A 16,856-nucleotide genomic window follows, 5' to 3' on the forward strand; every position below is an offset into this window, starting at 1 on the left:
TTAAAAAATACTTTATGTAGAAGAACATTTGCACATAAAAAAAAAAAAAAAGAAAAGAAGAAATTTTAAAAAAGTGTACATAAATTGATGATGAAAAATGAAAATACTGATAATTTAAATTAAAAAAAAAGACCAATAATCGTTTATGTGATGCATTTAATGTAGGATTTATTTCAGCATAATTTTTTTTTCCCAACGGAAATTGAAAATGCTTTTAGGAAAAACAATTATTTATTTATTTTTAGAATTTGGTTGCGTTCATAATAATACCCTAGAAAACATTTTTGGACATTTAACTTGGATGGAAAATAAACACAAAATCCACAAGACCAATATTTGATATAGTATAATCTCAGAAAATCTAAGATAATGAACACCAATTCAAAGTACCAACATCTAATATAATTGTGAATTTTACAAAATCTAATATTAACACAAAAATCCAACCAACACCACATTAAACCGATTTTGGCAAATAAAATATTGTTCTAGTAAACATTATTATATCAATATTGTGTTATAATAAAAACTACTAGAGTTGCAAATCTACACATTGGGGATTAATTTGCTCGAAATTGAAAAAATATAATAAACAACAAAAACCATACTTGGACAGAGGATCTTTGTTTGACATATGGAGACTGGAGTGATCTTAGAGGGTTGTGAGTTGGTAGTTGCTCTCGATTAGACTGTGGGTTTGTCATTAAAAAATTTGTTGTCTTAGGTGGAAGGGACAATGGCTTATTGGTATTAAAGAGAGAAAGAGATAGAGGCGACTAGTGGCTTGCTAGAGTTGGCTAGGTTGGATGCATTGCGAGAAATTCTTTATTATTTTTGAGAGGGTTGACGAAATTGTTATGTCCGACAATGCTTATTATGTTGGTCAAATTGGAAGCAATTTCCTCTTTGACACTAATATTTTTAGCCAAACCAAACACCAAAAAAAGAAAAAAGAAGCAAAAAAAGAAGGTTTTATATTGAATCAAATTTAACCTAAAACGTAGGTTCTAGTTAGCTTAATTGGTAAAGTCTCTGATAGTTGTATAAGAAATTTGGAGTTTAATCTCTCCCTATATCAAAAACTGATTGGTGTTTTGGTCTGATGATAAAGAACTATTATCAGGAGTGAATGCCATAAGTTGAAATTCTATTAAAAAAAAAAAAAAAAAACTTAGCCTAAAACCTTTTATTTCGGAGGTGGGATGGGTCATGGGCCAAGTTCAAACAAGTCTGAGTGGGCTTATCTGTGTGCAAAATTACATATTAGCCCATGAACACTATTAGTAGTTGTGGAAAATAAGTAATTTTTTTGGGGGACAATTATGGCAAAATGCCTTTTTTTTTTTGGAAAATAAATAAAGAAAAGAGAGTGAGAGTTTGAAAATTAATGGTTGACTGGTTCCGGATTTTATGTAATATTTGGTCTTTTATTATTTATTTATGTATTTCCCAATTTATATACATTTTTTTCTCATCTCATGAGAGAAACCGTTTCCCTGATTAATGGCTTTATAGGAAAAAAACGCGGTGCAAATGTAAAAAATCTACGAATAGAATAACATACCATAATATACAATACAAAAAGAAGAGCCGTTCGGAAAGAGAGCTCCTTTCTTGTGCTTTAGCTCTCTTCTCTTCTCTTCTCTTCTCGCGCTCTAACCTTCCTATTGAGAGCGAGAGAAAAGAAAGAGAAAAAAAAAAAACAACATTTATTACATTTATTACATCAATAGATTCAATACACACTCTTATTACAAACACTACAGGGGAAAGTAAAGAAACAGAAGAAAAAGAAAAAGAAACCCCCAAAACCAAAACCCAAAACTCTCCATCCAGCAAAGTCTCGAATCCACATTTCTCTGATCGACCAAAACCCTAATTCTACGCGGCCATCGGAGCCACCACCAATCTTCTGATCGGTTCGATTTCACGGACTCTGTAATATAAAAGAGAATCGTTGTTTTTTGTGCTTAGTCAAAGCTCGACGTCTTCTTTATTCGATGGTTTTATTACAGTCAGGGTTGGCGTTCTCACAATGATTTGAAATTTCAAGGTCCTCAACGGAGTTTCGCTTTCCAAGGTACAGAAAGAAAAAACCTTGACTTTTTTTTTTTCAATCGGCTTTTATTTCAACCATTTCTTGCTTTACACGGTTATGTTTTTATTGACTATAGGCTATTATATCTAGCTCTATTGTACATATATAAATATATGAATTACGGTATATATAGATTATTGGATTGATTTTTGATGATTATAGGTTTGGTGTATGATAATTTTTATTTGTTATACATATATATAAAAGATTGTGATTTTGTTATGGATGATTAGGGTTAGGTTTAGGGCTAGGGGATTGACGCGAATGGAAGCGTCTGGAAGCAGTCCTGAGGGGTTTCGGAGTAATTCTTCGGGTTCGGGGAGTGGTGTGATTGGGAATTCGAGAAGATACGGATTGTTATCGGCTTCGAATATCATTCAGGCGCCACTCTCTGCGTTGTTGGAGTATTCGGGGATTCTTCGTACCAATGCTAGTAGGTCTAATCATCAGGAGACTGATTCTTCGATTCACGGAGGGCGGCTATCCTCTTCGAGCTCTGGTTTTCACCTTGCTCAGCTCGATCAACCTGCAGCTGCTGCTACTGCCAATGATGGTGAGGTTTCTATTAGGATAATTGGTGCCGCGGAACAAGAACATGATAGGGAACCTGCTGCTGGATTGGTAGTTGGGCACCAGCTTGGGAGTGACGTAGCTGCTGCATTTTTTTTTTTTTTTTTTTACATTTTTACTCCAATTAACATATCCATTAAGAGCTATATCTTAAACAAAGCAAATTAAGTTAGCTAAAATGAGGGGAAAATTATTAAGTGCTCTTAAGATGTACATGCATGCTTTTAAGATGTACATTGGCCCAAAAAAAATGCTATGGTATGTTAACAGTATTAGTTTGTTTAGGACAAAATTTAGGTACAATACCTAAGGTGTTGTTTCTTAGGTTTCCCACTTAAGATTGAGTTATGTGGCTATTTAACTAAAAAATACACTTCAATCTCATAAGAAAAAATCTACATAACAAAATTTTAAAAGGAAAATCTAAGAAACAGGACCTAAGTATTGTACCTCAGTCTTGCCCATTAGTTTATACGGTTAGCTGCCACAGCACACACTAATGCGACAGATTCAAAATTGCTTTGTCCTGTAGCAATAGAGAGACAAAGCCATCCTCGATAGTAAGCTTAGAAATTAAAGGAAATACAGAACATATTTTCACCTTGTTTGATCAACACCAAGCATCTTCACCATCATTACTGATGTGCCATCTTTCTTAGCATTGTATTCACAATATTTTAATTCGTGTCTCCTGCTTAATGGATGCTTAACTTCAATTTCTTTGATCACCCTTTGCTGTCTTGTCCTCACTTTGTCTTTGACCATCATTTGCCTCACCATTTTGCAGGCTTCTACTCCTTTGGAAGCAGAGTTGTAAGGTTGAAATTTATCAACCATCTTGTTGGCTATCCTCTTCGGGCTCTGGTTTTCACCTTGCTCAGCTCAATCAACCTGCAGCTGCTGCTACTGCCAATGATGGTGAGGTTTCTATTAGGATAATTGGTGCCGCGGAACAAGAACATGATAGGGAACCTGCTGCTGGATTGGTAGTTGGGCACCAGCTTGGGAGTGACGTAGCTGCTGCCGCTCGTACTGATGTTTCTCCACAAGCGGCTGAGGCTCAGGGAGGGGATTCGAGGATTGAGCGTGGTGGTGTAGCGGAGGGGATTTCGCAATCTGCAAATGGGAATACGGAGGGAGAAGCTGTGGATGGAGGTGGGGCAAATGGGAGGGATTCTTCTTACCAGAGATATGATATTCAGCAGGCTGCTAGGTGGATTGAGCAGGTCCTGCCCTTCTCTTTGCTCCTCTTGGTGGTATTCATTCGCCAGCATTTACAAGGTATTGTTTTTCTATATATGGTTTATAGTCTATACTTTGCAAATTCTATACTTTTAGTTCTTGTTCACTATTAATGGATTGAAGGTAGAATTAGGAAGGAGCTGCTGCCACACGAAGCTAAAGCTGTCCTCAGTATTCCCCTTGGTCATGACCAGTTGATACTTTGATTTGGCAAAGAACAAAGAATGGAGTTTACTCAACAAAATCTGCCTACCGTATGCTTGGTGAAGCCAAGAATTTGTCTGAAGCAGGGGCAGTCAAATCCGACAGCACACAATGGCTTCTGGAATAATTTAATACTTATGGGAGATGTGGTCAATTTTTTCTTCTTTTTTCTTAAAAAATTTTTGGAGATGAAAAATTCTGAAATGAGGACAATGAAATTAATTATACGGTTATGGTTTTTTTATAAGTTTTTAATTTATACATAATATATTAAGCGAGACCCATGGAGAGCATAAAAATGAAATATATATGGGTATTTTAGGAAATCAGATTGGAATATGACAATTATATCATCAAATCATGCTATATCCAACTGTGAAATACAAATTATGGGCTCTATTCCTCTGTCAGCGCCAAACAACTGCATAGGAATAGTTATTCCATTATAGCTTCTTGTATTCTCATAAATTTCCAAGTAATCATTATTACAATGTATCAAATGAGCCCTAAGGGAATCATATGCCTAGAGCTAGTGTCTCAATGGCCTTGTCTGGTTCTCTCTATGGGAAGGAACTGGGATCAAATCCCCCCAATCCCATTAGTTGAAGACAAGGGGGGGAAAACTAGAGGAATCATATGCTTAGAGAAGTTGATTGGAAGCAGTAACACTTGAGCCATATGTAATATAAATGTTTGGGGGGGGGGGGGGGGAGAGAGAGAGAGAGAGAGAGAGAGAAAGGTGTAAGGGAAAAGAAAGAACTAGGTAAAACAAATTCTCTTATCAATCTAATTAACTACTCTGAAGTTTGAAAATTGAAATACCAAAAGATAGCACCAACAAAAAAAGAAAGAGTCAGAACTCTATATAAAACCAGTTATCAAATTATAGAAAATGTCCACAAGATAATATAGTCTTTCGATTCCTAGAAAAGGGGGAAAATAGCATATCAATACAAGGCTTTTAAAATGCATCAAGAAAATTTATCAATGAGGCAGAAAGAGTCACTAGGTAATAAGCAATAGCAACAGCCTTCTAAGCACTATTCCCGGAATAATCAGCATTAACCCTGCAGGAACTTCCTTCAAGCNATTGCAAAACTCAAAGAAGTAGAGTTGTGAGTCACTTTACGATGACACAGGTTTTTCTTTGTAGGCAGTGCTTCACGCCAGGCTCGCCATAGAAAATGCTTAATTTTGTTAGGGACATTGATACTCCAAATTTTCTAATAAATGACATATTCGCCTGCTAGATCTTGAATAAAATAGTGATATATAAAACTAGTTTTTTTTTTTTTTTTTTTTTAAATAAAAAAATAAATAATGCATGTTTTATAAAAAGGTTAATACATATTTGAAATTTTAATTTATAAATCAGAAAAAAGAAGAGTTTGTAATTTCATAATTTGTTTGTTTTTCTATCAAGTTTCATACCATAATATAAATTGTTTAGGCTTATACTTTTCAATGAATAAAAAAAAAATAATCACAATCATAATTATAGATTTTACATTTTATTAAAAAAAGGCTAGTCCAAACTTAACGAATAGCTATTCCTCATTTCAAAGAATAACTATTCTTATTTTATTCCTTGTAATGAAAATACAACTAAACAATTGAATGATGATTATAAAGGAATAGCTATTCCATTCCTAGATCTATTCCTACATACCAAACGTGCCCTTAGTTTTCTTGTTGATTGATTCCTATCCCTTTTTAGCCAGTTGGCTTTGGTCCTCTATATGCTAAGTAGATGGTTTCCCTTTTTACCTTGTTCGTTACTTGTAGGTACTCCTCTTTTGCACATTGCTTTTCCTGACCTTTCAGGCTGTTATATGTCTAATAATCATAGAAGAATTGAGGAATCATTAGCCTTTGTTGCTTTATGCATCAAATATTTTCCCCTGGACTTAAATTGGCTTTATTGAATATATACACTTTAGGTTTTCTGTTTATGGTCATTTCCCCACTACATTTTTGTGGCCACTTTTCCTTCATGTTAGTGACATTGGCCTTTCTGCTACTACGTACAGGTTTCTTTGTTACTATTTGGATTGCTGCTGTCATGTTCAAGTCAAATGATATTCTGCGGAAACAGACAGCTCTTAAGGTGCAGCAATATGTAGATCTGTATTTTAAATTTTTTTTTGGCAGGATTTTCTTTTTTGGGATGAGAAAGTTCCCTTTATTAAGCGTGGTAAATTGCTGGTGGCTGCAGGGAGAGAGGAAAATGTCTATTCTGATTGGCATTTCTCTTGCATTCACAATTCATGTGGTTGGTGTATACTGGTGGTATCAGAATGATGATCTTTTGTATCCGTTGGTGATGCTTCCTCCAAAAGCTATACCACCTTTCTGGCATGCTATTTTCATTATTATGGTGAATGGTATGTTTTTCTTTGGCTATTTGTTTATGAATTAATGAAATTAATATTGTAGCTGGGAAATAAGTTGTATTAAAACTAGTGCTACTATCTATGTCATCTCATCCAACATGTTTTTTGTGGATCCTTCATTGGATATTAGTCAGAAAGTGCTAAGAACATGGCAGTAGTATAAAAGTTGTTAAATTTCTTCTTATTTTTACAATTATTTAAGCATGTCAAATTACCACTATTGAGTTATTTTCTGAACTCACCAAATTCTTTGTGATGCCACATATCTCGGGAAGTGCATGTTTGTATATATAGGCAGAACTCTCTATCTCTCTCTCTCTCTCTCTCTCTAAAGTAGGGAACCATTCTATAGAAAAGTCCTTTGGACTCGCCTCTAGCCAATAAAACCTATGGGCAACTGACCCATCCTCTCTCTCTCTTTTAAATCTTTATAGTTAATATTTTGCAATTATGGCAAGGAGCCATTTTGTTATAAGCACCAGTTTAGATCTCAGTCTCTTCCTCATGGCACAGATATACTACTTAAGCACTTAATATTATTGTGCACAAATGCTCGTTAAGAATTCTCATTTTACGAAAATTTTGTGTGGTTATTTATTTATTTTTTGAAATGTAATATGTATGCTAGTTTGTTCTGGGGCATTGCAATAGTTTCTTAGTTTGCTTTCCTTTCAGATACATTGGTTCGACAGGCAGCAATGATATGCAAGTGTTTTCTGTTGATGTATTACAAGAACAGCAGAGGCCGAAATTATCGTAGGCAGGTGAGTTGATATAAATTTTAGCATTTAGAATATTAATTGTTTTTCCTAGTTATAAAAATAAAAATAAAAAAGGGAAAAAAATTGCTGTGGTCCTTGAAAAGAATGATAGAAACAAGAGGAGACTGCTGAAATTGTGGGTTCTAGTGAGCTCAATCGGTAAAATCTCACATTGTCAAAGAAGGGACCTTGGTTTGGATAGTGGTGACTTCAAAAAGAAGCCAATTGGCGTTTTTGCAAGTGCTAGGTTCAAGATCCACTGAGTGCCTGTGCAACATTACCCCATCAAAAAAACAAAAAGAGGACACTGCTGAAAGTGTCTTTTTTTCCCCTTGTCCCCTTTTTTATTTTTTCTGTCCTCGTTCTTTTCACGGACTAAATGGTGCATTAGATTAAGATGATTCACATATGTATGCGTTTTATTTACCATTAATTTCTGATTATGAAAGTTCAAATTTTCCAGGGTCAAATGCTTACTTTGGTTGAGTATTTGCTGCTGCTGTACCGTGCCTTACTGCCAACCCCAGTTTGGTATCGTTTCTTCTTGAACAAAGAATATGGAAGCCTCTTTTCATCCTTAATGACAGGGTTGTATCTAACTTTCAAGCTCACATCCGTTGTTGAGAAGGTATTATAATTTTCAATATACATTTTGTATATTCCTTGTCTGTTCCAATGTTTCTCTCAGCAGAAAGGATTGACTTTCTGGCAAGAGTTCTAATTTCCACATGGCTGTTATCTTCTACTCCAACCCTTTTCTTCCCCTTCTTTGTAATCATGGTCAGGTGCAATCCTTCTTTTCGGCATTGAAGGCATTATCACGTAAAGAGGTGCATTATGGGGCTTATGCAACATCAGAGCAGGTAATGTGGACTTCCTTTGTCCAGCACACAAACCCACAGACACATGCCTTGGTTTGGCATGGGGTCCTTGCACATTTGTGCCACCACTTGAGCACTCATTTTTTTCTTAAGTTAATTTTCTTGTCTTAAAGATAATTAGAGAATTATATGCCTTAGGAAAGGCTTAGTTATGCTACCACACTTTAATTTCAATATGCTTCCATGGTTAGTGCCCTGTTTAATCTATAAGATTTTGACGTTTTTATAGAATTGCAGTTTGTGGTTGTGAAACTTTACTGCTCATCTGGGATTTTAAGTTGTAGGCATCTGATGCAGGTTAGCGCAGCAGGCGACATGTGTGCTATTTGCCAGGAGAAAATGCATGCCCCTATCCTACTTCGTTGTAAACACATATTTTGTGAAGACTGTGTATCAGAGTGGTTAGTTTGTTTCTGCCATTTATGTTCTCTACACTGTTAATATGTTTTTGCCAATTAATTTTTCAATACCCATGTGGCCTAGCATTCATCATTCTTTTGTCAGATCTCAATAAGATTTTACGCTAGGCTGCCAATTGTAATCCTGGCTTTAGCATTACACGACTTGAAATGTATTGGTCTCAAGTTTAGAGCTGGTGTGTCTTAGCACATTCAATTTTCTGTGTTGTGCACATTAGAGACTTAGAGTTAATAGTTTGTTTCTGCCATTTAGGTACTCTGCACTGTTAAAGGATGTTTCTTGTCCTGTTGATTTTATCTGGGAATAGTGAAAGCTTCATTGTGTAGTGGAATCTTAACTTTGGTGTTACACAACTTGAAATGTTCGTGGGAGCCAGATGTATGGTCTAGAGTTGTCTCAAATTTAGATTTGGTGTCTTAGCACTTTCAATTTGCCTGTGTTGTTCACGTTAGAGTTAATAGTTGGCCAAACACCCATAAGTATAGGGTCTTGCATGCTATTTGTATTATTGTATACTTGTCTTTTCTGCTTGTAAGTTAAATGTGTTAACTGAAAGTTGAGGGGATTCGACCCTGAAACTAAAGCCCATAGAAGATAACCATTGGCATTTTTTCTTCTGAATTTGGGTTAACATTTATCATCCTCCCCCCCTCTCAAAAATAAAACTTGAGTCTGTTAGACTTAATTGTTAGAAGGTTTATGCTTGTGTCATAAAGTTCTATTGTGGCTGTAAATGTTCTGTACTCTACCCTGGGGGGGTGCTCTGTTGATTTTTGTTTTGGTCCTTTGGATTGCTGATAGTCTTCTCTTTTTTTTTTCTTTCCCCAGGTTTGAGAGGGAGCGAACGTGCCCATTATGCAGGGCTTTGGTCAAACCTGCGGATCTTAGATCATTTGGCGATGGATCAACTAGTTTGTTTTTCCAGTTGTTCTAAAATCTTTTGCTGTAAAAGTGAGTTTTTCTGCCTTGAAGCCCTCAATCCTTATTCAAAGCAGCCTTCTCCTAATATTTTCATCTACACAGGAAATTTAACCATAATTTGCTTTGCCTTGTTCACGGGTAGCACTGGAAAGTTACTTGAAGTGCCTAGAATTGAATTGAACTGGCAATATGTTCATATTTGTATTGAGAAAGGTTAAAATGTATGTAATGGGCCCAAAGCTACAGAGGAATTCCTGTAAGGAGTAAGGACTCACCATAATGTTCATTTTCCGTAAATGGAAGCTCTTCAACCCCTCTTCCCCTCTCGCTTTTCTCTGTAATTTCTCTCATTATATTATTATTCTCAAGGTATATAATGTTTTGTTTCCCACAATTGCACGATTTTTCATTCTTCCCTTTAGTTATGCAAACTCGCTAGACTGCTATCTTATTGTTAAATAAGGCCTGCTATATGATGTCAAAGCAGAAACATTTTGAAGATGAATTTTTAAAGCATTACATCATGCTTGTGAATTGATTAGATATGTGTGGGACGCAAACCACGTTTATTTTTTTGATGGGTTAAAAAGCAAGTACAGTGTATAAGTATAGTGCTAGCAAAGCCGGACTAGGCACAAATGGTTCCAAGCATGCATCATCAATAAGATCAACATTATAGTGTGGGTGAGCTTGGTGAGAGAGTGTAATTAAAGTGTTTGTGTGTTTAGCAATTAGTTTATTTCTAAAAAAAAAAATAAGATCAGCATTATAATACGGTTCAATAAATGATAAAATCTTGAATTGGCATCAGCACAACGGTTAAGGAAATGTCGACCACACTTTGCTTGGTATATAAGGGTGATTTGTTTTGTCTGTTATGGCTTTAGTATTTGTTTGGATTCACGTTTTGTGTTGTGTTTTATGTTTGCATTTATTATTTGTTGGGACCTATGCTATACAGTAGTTGATCTAAACGCTGAGGAAACGCAGGAATGAAAAGAGCTGAAACGCAAGCTCTAACGCACCGTTTCATTAAACTCCAAATGCGTGTTGAAGTACTGTTCATGGACACCAAAGCTAGCAAAATTTAGGAATGAATTGAAAAGAGTTGAAATGCAAAAGAGATGCACCGTTTTATTAAACTCCAAGGCGTGTGTGTACTGCATAAAACTCCAAGACGTGTGTGTACTGTTCATGGCATGTGCGTGTATTGTGAAAAACAGTGCGCTCAACGATCTGATGAAAACGGTGCGTGCATTGTTCATTGCATGAGCACAGCTGTTATCTGATCAAAACGGTGCGCTCTGTTCAACGGCTATTTCCATTATCTTCAACTTTCTTCTTTTCTCTCAACTATCGTGGCAGAATGTCTTCAAAGCTCTTCAATGCTCTGTCCGAATCCTCTTTAATGAATTGCACCTACCCACCTACCCACCAACCACAAAACTATCAAAACAAAACACACACGGTACAAGCAAACCCATTACGCGGAATTCTCTGAAAAGATCCCCTCTGTTTTTCCTTCGCTTGAGCTCACCTTCTCTTCGCTTGGGATATCATTGCTGTCACTATGGGTCTTTGCATTTACGAGTAAGTTGTGTCTAACTTCTCATGCTCTCTAATATGTTAGTGTGTGGTTATATTGTTTTCCATGAGGCTTCATCAATTTGTGGGTTTCGTTTGTGTGTGGTTTTCGTGTTCAACGTTTGTGTGTGGTTTTTTTGTGTTCTCCATTATACTAGTATGCAGGTTTCTTGATCCTTCGTGTAATTTTGTGTGTTTCTCTTTTTACCTTTGTTGTAGTTGGATGTATGTGACTTTACTTTGCATTTTTCATGTGGGCATGCCTAACTAATATGCACACGAACTGTTTGTTGAAATGCCTCAATGAGTATAGAAGGAAGTTGTAGTAAAAATGGTTAAGGGAAAATTGAGGGACGGTGGTAGTAATGATCCGAGAGCTTACTGGAAAGACCCTAAGGAACTACAAGCTTTTTGTGAGTTCTGTGTTGTTCAAGTCATAGACGGCGAGAGGGTCGGAGGATTTTTTACCAAAACTGGGGTTAACGTAGTGATTTGACTTCCCTAAACCTAGTAGAGAATATAAGCAATACTAGAAACATGACCTAGGATACTACTAGAGCTATTGTCAACTCCTTTGCTTTCTCTTCAGAAATCATGCGTGCAACCATATATTTCGGATTTTAGGATACGCAATCCCTCTGCGTCCCATATGGGCAAAACAATAATCAGGTATAAATGACTGTACTTTCAATTGTATTTTCTTAAGACTTCTTCACTAAGTGTCCAATAAATCCATAGTTTTTTCAAGAAAACAAAGAAAAAAAATCCAGTGCTTTGTCGTAAATGCTTAAGCACCACATAACCAGTACAATTAAGATCTGTATAGACTCATCACTTCTTACAGTTCACAAGAAATGAAGCAAATATAGCTTATACAGTTTTGCAACAGAAAACTTCCATCACACTTTGCAATAGCTCCAAAAAGCTGACAAACCTGAGAGCTACTATCAAATTCCTTCAGTAATTTGATAAAAGAAAGCAAGCGCTACAGATCATCAATGATTAATTCTGCTGTGCTTGCTCTGAAAATGCTACCACACACTTTATGTGCAATGGCAATCGTTGGCTTGGAGTACAAGAATGACAAGGAAAATATTTGAACCTGTACTAAATTACAGAAGACGAATTACAACAACTCACTCTTGATGAGAAAACTGCATACACCAATTAATAACAACTGCCGGTGGAAAAATAACACAACCCACTGGCCCATCTTCCTCCCACAGAAGAAAAAAAAAAGGAAGAAAAGTAATAAAAAATGAATGAATACTAAATCTTTGATGAAGAACAGGAAACTCTATTTAGGAAGAAGCTATAGAGGGTCTTTTTGTATCTTCTTTCTCATCAACTGAGGTACTCAAACTCTGCAGGACCTCACTTTCTAGAACATCCTTATTTTCTTGTGATGGCACCATGGGCACAGGAAAGATTTCCTTTGTCACAGTAGGGCTTACAGATGGGGGAATCTCAATCTCAGAAGGTGAGGACGGGGATGTAGGAGAGGGTGGAGAAACAGAGAGCATTTTTGAGACTCCTGGGGTGGATATGGGGTAAACTTCTGTAACTTCTTCAATCCCTTCATCTAAATAAACAACATCCTGCATGGTGAGTTGGTGATATTCAACAACTTCCCTTAGGAAGCGGTTTTCCCGTGCATATATTGTGTTCTCATTGGCCAAACGTGCCTTCTCAGCCAAAAGTGTCTCCAATTGAAGGCGGATCTGAGATCATATGCACATAACAGACATTAATCCCAGCAAAAATAAGAAAAGAAAAGGGGTTAATCTTGAATAATATAATTCCCTCCAATCTCCAATAAACAGACAAGTATGCATGTGTATGTACAAGTACCCCACAGACTAAATGTATAAATAATGTAATAGCTTAAGGGTATACAAGCATAGCTGCGATCAACTTGAATTATAAACATCAGTTACAGATAAAGTCAATGCAGAAGTATTACATAGAGATTTGGCCAAATAATAAAAAAGAGAGTAAAAATACCAAGTCATCGTCTGCACGGTGGTCTCCCTTCTCACGATTCTCTCGAAGAAGTTTATTTTCATCTTCTAGTTGAGCACATCGTTCCTTTGCAAAAGCTAAATCTGCTTTAACTGTTTTCAGCTCCCGAAGAAGTAGTTTTGCTTTGGCAGCTGTTGCCATTGCAACCTGTGACACAAACGAAGGCCAATTATTCATTTCAATGCTACAAGTAGGTTCATAAAACTGAAAACTGCAAATACCTTAAACACGAAAAATTCAAAATGAATACTCAAAATGAGCTGCATGCCCCAAAATAAACTTTTTGATGTTCTAATCCCACATGCTAGTTTATAAAGCAAATGATAGTTTCAAAAACTGAAAGCTTACACTTAAATCAGTGAAGGTAATCTGATGTCAAGTGAATCACACAAGGATTTTACAAAAAACATCCGTGTTTCTTTCCTGGTGTTGGTTTTATCAGTGAAGGTTATCTAATGCCAGCATTGAGGACTTGGTACTGTTTGGATCACTAAATGATGCACATACCAAGGTATTCCTCCCTTGCTGAGTAACTTGACATGAATTTTTCACTTAGGTAAGATAAACTGAATCTAATAATTAAAACATTCTCTACATTCACAACATGAATCAGTCATGCAAAATTACAAGGTTGGCACCTTACGTCGCGAGATGCCTTGAGTTGAGTTTCATGGTTGGTTTGAAGCTGCAGTTGTGTTGGTTGAACTGGTGATTGCTGCCACGAATTATTTACATTAGAGTCCTGATTTGGTGACTCATAATTGTTTCCTCTACGCTTATTTTGCAGTTTGCGAGTTTCTTGGATAATGTCTGCTGTCTTATTTTCCACAATTGTGCGACCTTCCTGGAAAAACGAAAGGAAATTTTTAAGCAAGGTGATTCCATTCTATACTTGAAAGAAAAATTAAACTATGCAAGAAAAATATCTGAGGTTCCTTTTCACATTATAAGGTCAGTGCCTCTATCTCTCTCATTGTGTATTTGCTTTCTTAATTTGGTATGGCAATTTTGTTAACCAAACAAAGTACTGATAATAGCTGTCCATAGGAAAACAATAATATATTTTTGTATCACAGCCTCACAGAGTCACAGGTCATAAGGAAGAAACTGAAAGGGTGAACTGGGAATATATTTGATTCTATAAACTGTTGGACAGCTTTTCGGAACTAAAATAAATAGGTGGTCATCAATCTCATGGGAGAAAAAGATAATCAAGCACAAAGATAAAATTCAATGGATTCACAACCAGGGTAGTTTCAGTGATTGAAAATGAACTTCTTCTTCTTCTTTTTTCTTTTTTTTTTTCCTTTTAATAATTTATTGAAAATAACTAATTCTTTTCCTTCAAATACAAAATAGACTTCTATTGCCAAGTATAGCTGAAGTTACTTGACCATTCTCACCAATTTTCATTGCAAACAATAACTAACACAGTTAAGTTAGACAATAATCAAATGGAAGAGAAGGAAAAAATCTAAGGTGATAGATGATAGTAAAGGCAACTGTCGGCAATTAATAAATAATAATCCTATCAGCCAAAAGATACAGGATTTAAAGCATGTAAAAAAAAATGTGAATTAGATTATCAAGTAGAACCAAACTAAAATAATAAGATTTAGAGACCTAAAGCTGACTTGACAAGGCAAGCCAACAACTAACATCTAAAATTCAAGAGGAAAAAAAAAAATCCATTAACAAGAAATCATCTAACACATTTTACCTCAAAAGCCTTTTCAAAGGTGTCACCAATGTGATTAAGGGAAGATGTGATTACATCCAATCCCTTTCGTAATTTAGGACTTTCCATTTTTCTGAAGTTCTCAGACGATTGGTATGATTGCTGTAATTAATATTGCAAAGGGAAGTATTAGAAAAAAGAAAAAGAAAAAGAAAAAAAACCAGAAAGTCGAATTCAGCTGGTAAACATGATATATGGACATTATGTATCTAGATGCTAGATTAGTACGAGCAATTGTTACGAGCTTCAAAACCAAGGCATCGCTAGGATCATTTTAAATTTGATATTCATGCTTGCCTGATTCAAAAGAAAGATGTTAACTTTGTATTACCTGGCCAGCTGCTGAGTTGTTGAAGGGCTGCGATCTCATTCTCTCAGGCATATCATATTGCTGGGACATGTTGTCATCATCAAGGATTGCTTTTGCTTTTCGAGCCAGAACACCCCAAAACCCGGATTTTGATTCACCTTTTGCTGAACCATCTCCGTAGGCAGCGAAGCTCTGCATTTTCAGGCATGATAGCACATCCTCAAAAAATGCAAAACTACAACATTCTAATATACATAACAATATATTTTGAGCAAAATAAATATAAATAACACAAATTTGATGAGATGTTAGTATGATGATTATATGATTAAATTCATAATTTCCTAATAAATTAAGCTTTTAGGATAATTTATCAAAAATTAGCACGTAGAGCTAGTAACAAAAACTTACAGACTCCGTCAACCTTCCTATCCTAATTCATGGTAACACAGAAAGAAAAGGAAAAAAACTGAAAAAGTCTCTAACTTTCCCAAATTTAACAAAAGAAATGTAATTTATCAAGCTTCTAATCTAGGATTCTCAGAAAGGTAAAAATTGTCCTCTGAATTTCCCAAATTTAACAAAGGAAAGACGTAAATCACGTAATCAATCGATCAAGTTACTAATCTAGGATTCCCGGAAAGCAAAGAATTCCAAAATCATAACTCAGAAAACAGGGGCAGGTGTCCAACACAACAATCTAGGAAAAAGAATGCATAAACTACCTTCTCTTCTCCAAATAAGAGATTAGATCCAAAACAAAACACACACAAACAGATCTGTTAATAAAAACCCAGGACCCATTTGAAGAATAGGATTGAATTTTGAAAGCTAAAAGAGAGAAAAAAAGAAGAAGGGGACCTTGGAAGGACGAGAGGCGAAAGCAGAGCCAGCGTAGGCAGAGGAAAGCGAAGATTCACGATGAACAGCGGAGGCGCGAATGGCTTGAGCAGCAAGAGAAGTGTATGATGTAGAATTTGGAAGTGTTCCTCCACCTCCTGATGAGGATGAAGAAGAAGATCGTTTGAATTCATTATTATTATTATTATTATAATCAGGTGGCGGTGGGTGATGAATTTCTTCTGTGAAAGTTGATGTCTTCGTAATTCCTTGCCTTCTTCTGTACGCCATTTTTGTTTTGGTTAAGGTTGCCGTAACAACACCCAGAAGCAGAACCACCACCGACACCGTGATGACAATAAAACCAACGAACGAGGAGGATCTTTTTCGATCCCACTCTCGTTTTTTGGCTTGCTGTTTCTTTTTTTGTGTGTGTTCCCTTTCCCACGTTCCTTGTTTTAACTAACTCTCTCCGTTTTTTAATCAAAGCACAAGCCAAATATGATAGAGAGAGAGAAAGCGCGCTCTAAAACATTAATCTAATGGGTTTGCGAACTCAGAAGCTACTACTTTACCGTTGGATTCTCAATTCTGCCAGTTCATGCCTTTGGGCCCCACAAATTGCTTGTTCATCCTCATTTTCTTTTTTTTGGTCAGCAAGGAGATGATATTAGATTAGGAAATTATAAGTTTGTTACAACACACACTAGCTATATCATCAGCTAGAATTCTTTCCACCACAGGCGGTGGATACAAAAATACAACATACGAGCTTACATAACTAGAACCCAATCTTGCCATAGCATCCGCATAACGGTTAGCCTCCCTGTAGATGTGTCTAATCTGCTTGCTACAAGTAATGCTACCATGTA

The 16,856-nt window shown here is 36.1% G+C and overlaps 2 protein-coding genes across 2 annotated transcripts; one reads left to right on the forward strand and one right to left on the reverse strand.

Moving 5' to 3' along the window:
• Positions 1–1,597: 1,597 nt before the first annotated feature.
• Positions 1,598–9,884, forward strand: LOC112028499 (uncharacterized). Its single transcript, XM_065766703.1, has 10 exons — positions 1,598–2,080; positions 2,332–2,727; positions 3,603–3,949; positions 6,145–6,221; positions 6,330–6,498; positions 7,183–7,271; positions 7,732–7,896; positions 8,054–8,131; positions 8,447–8,550; positions 9,398–9,884. The coding sequence occupies exons 2-10, from the start codon at positions 2,363–2,365 to the stop codon at positions 9,501–9,503; spliced, it is 1,500 nt and encodes a 499-aa protein (XP_065622775.1). The 5' UTR covers positions 1,598–2,080; positions 2,332–2,362; the 3' UTR covers positions 9,504–9,884.
• Positions 9,885–11,830: 1,946 nt separating this feature from the next.
• On the reverse strand, positions 11,831–16,492 carry LOC112028503 (uncharacterized). Its single transcript, XM_024061206.2, has 6 exons — positions 16,006–16,492; positions 15,166–15,336; positions 14,817–14,936; positions 13,740–13,940; positions 13,079–13,243; positions 11,831–12,795 (listed from the first exon to the last, which is right to left on the reverse strand). Exons 1-6 carry the CDS (start codon positions 16,273–16,275, stop codon positions 12,376–12,378), a joined length of 1,347 nt encoding a protein of 448 aa, XP_023916974.1. The 5' UTR covers positions 16,276–16,492; the 3' UTR covers positions 11,831–12,375.
• Between the last annotated feature and the right edge of the window lie 364 nt (positions 16,493–16,856).

The sequence above is a fragment of the Quercus suber genome, unplaced genomic scaffold (genome assembly GCF_002906115.3).
Source record: "Quercus suber isolate HL8 unplaced genomic scaffold, Cork oak 2.0 scaffold_733, whole genome shotgun sequence".
NCBI lineage: Eukaryota > Viridiplantae > Streptophyta > Magnoliopsida > Fagales > Fagaceae > Quercus > Quercus suber.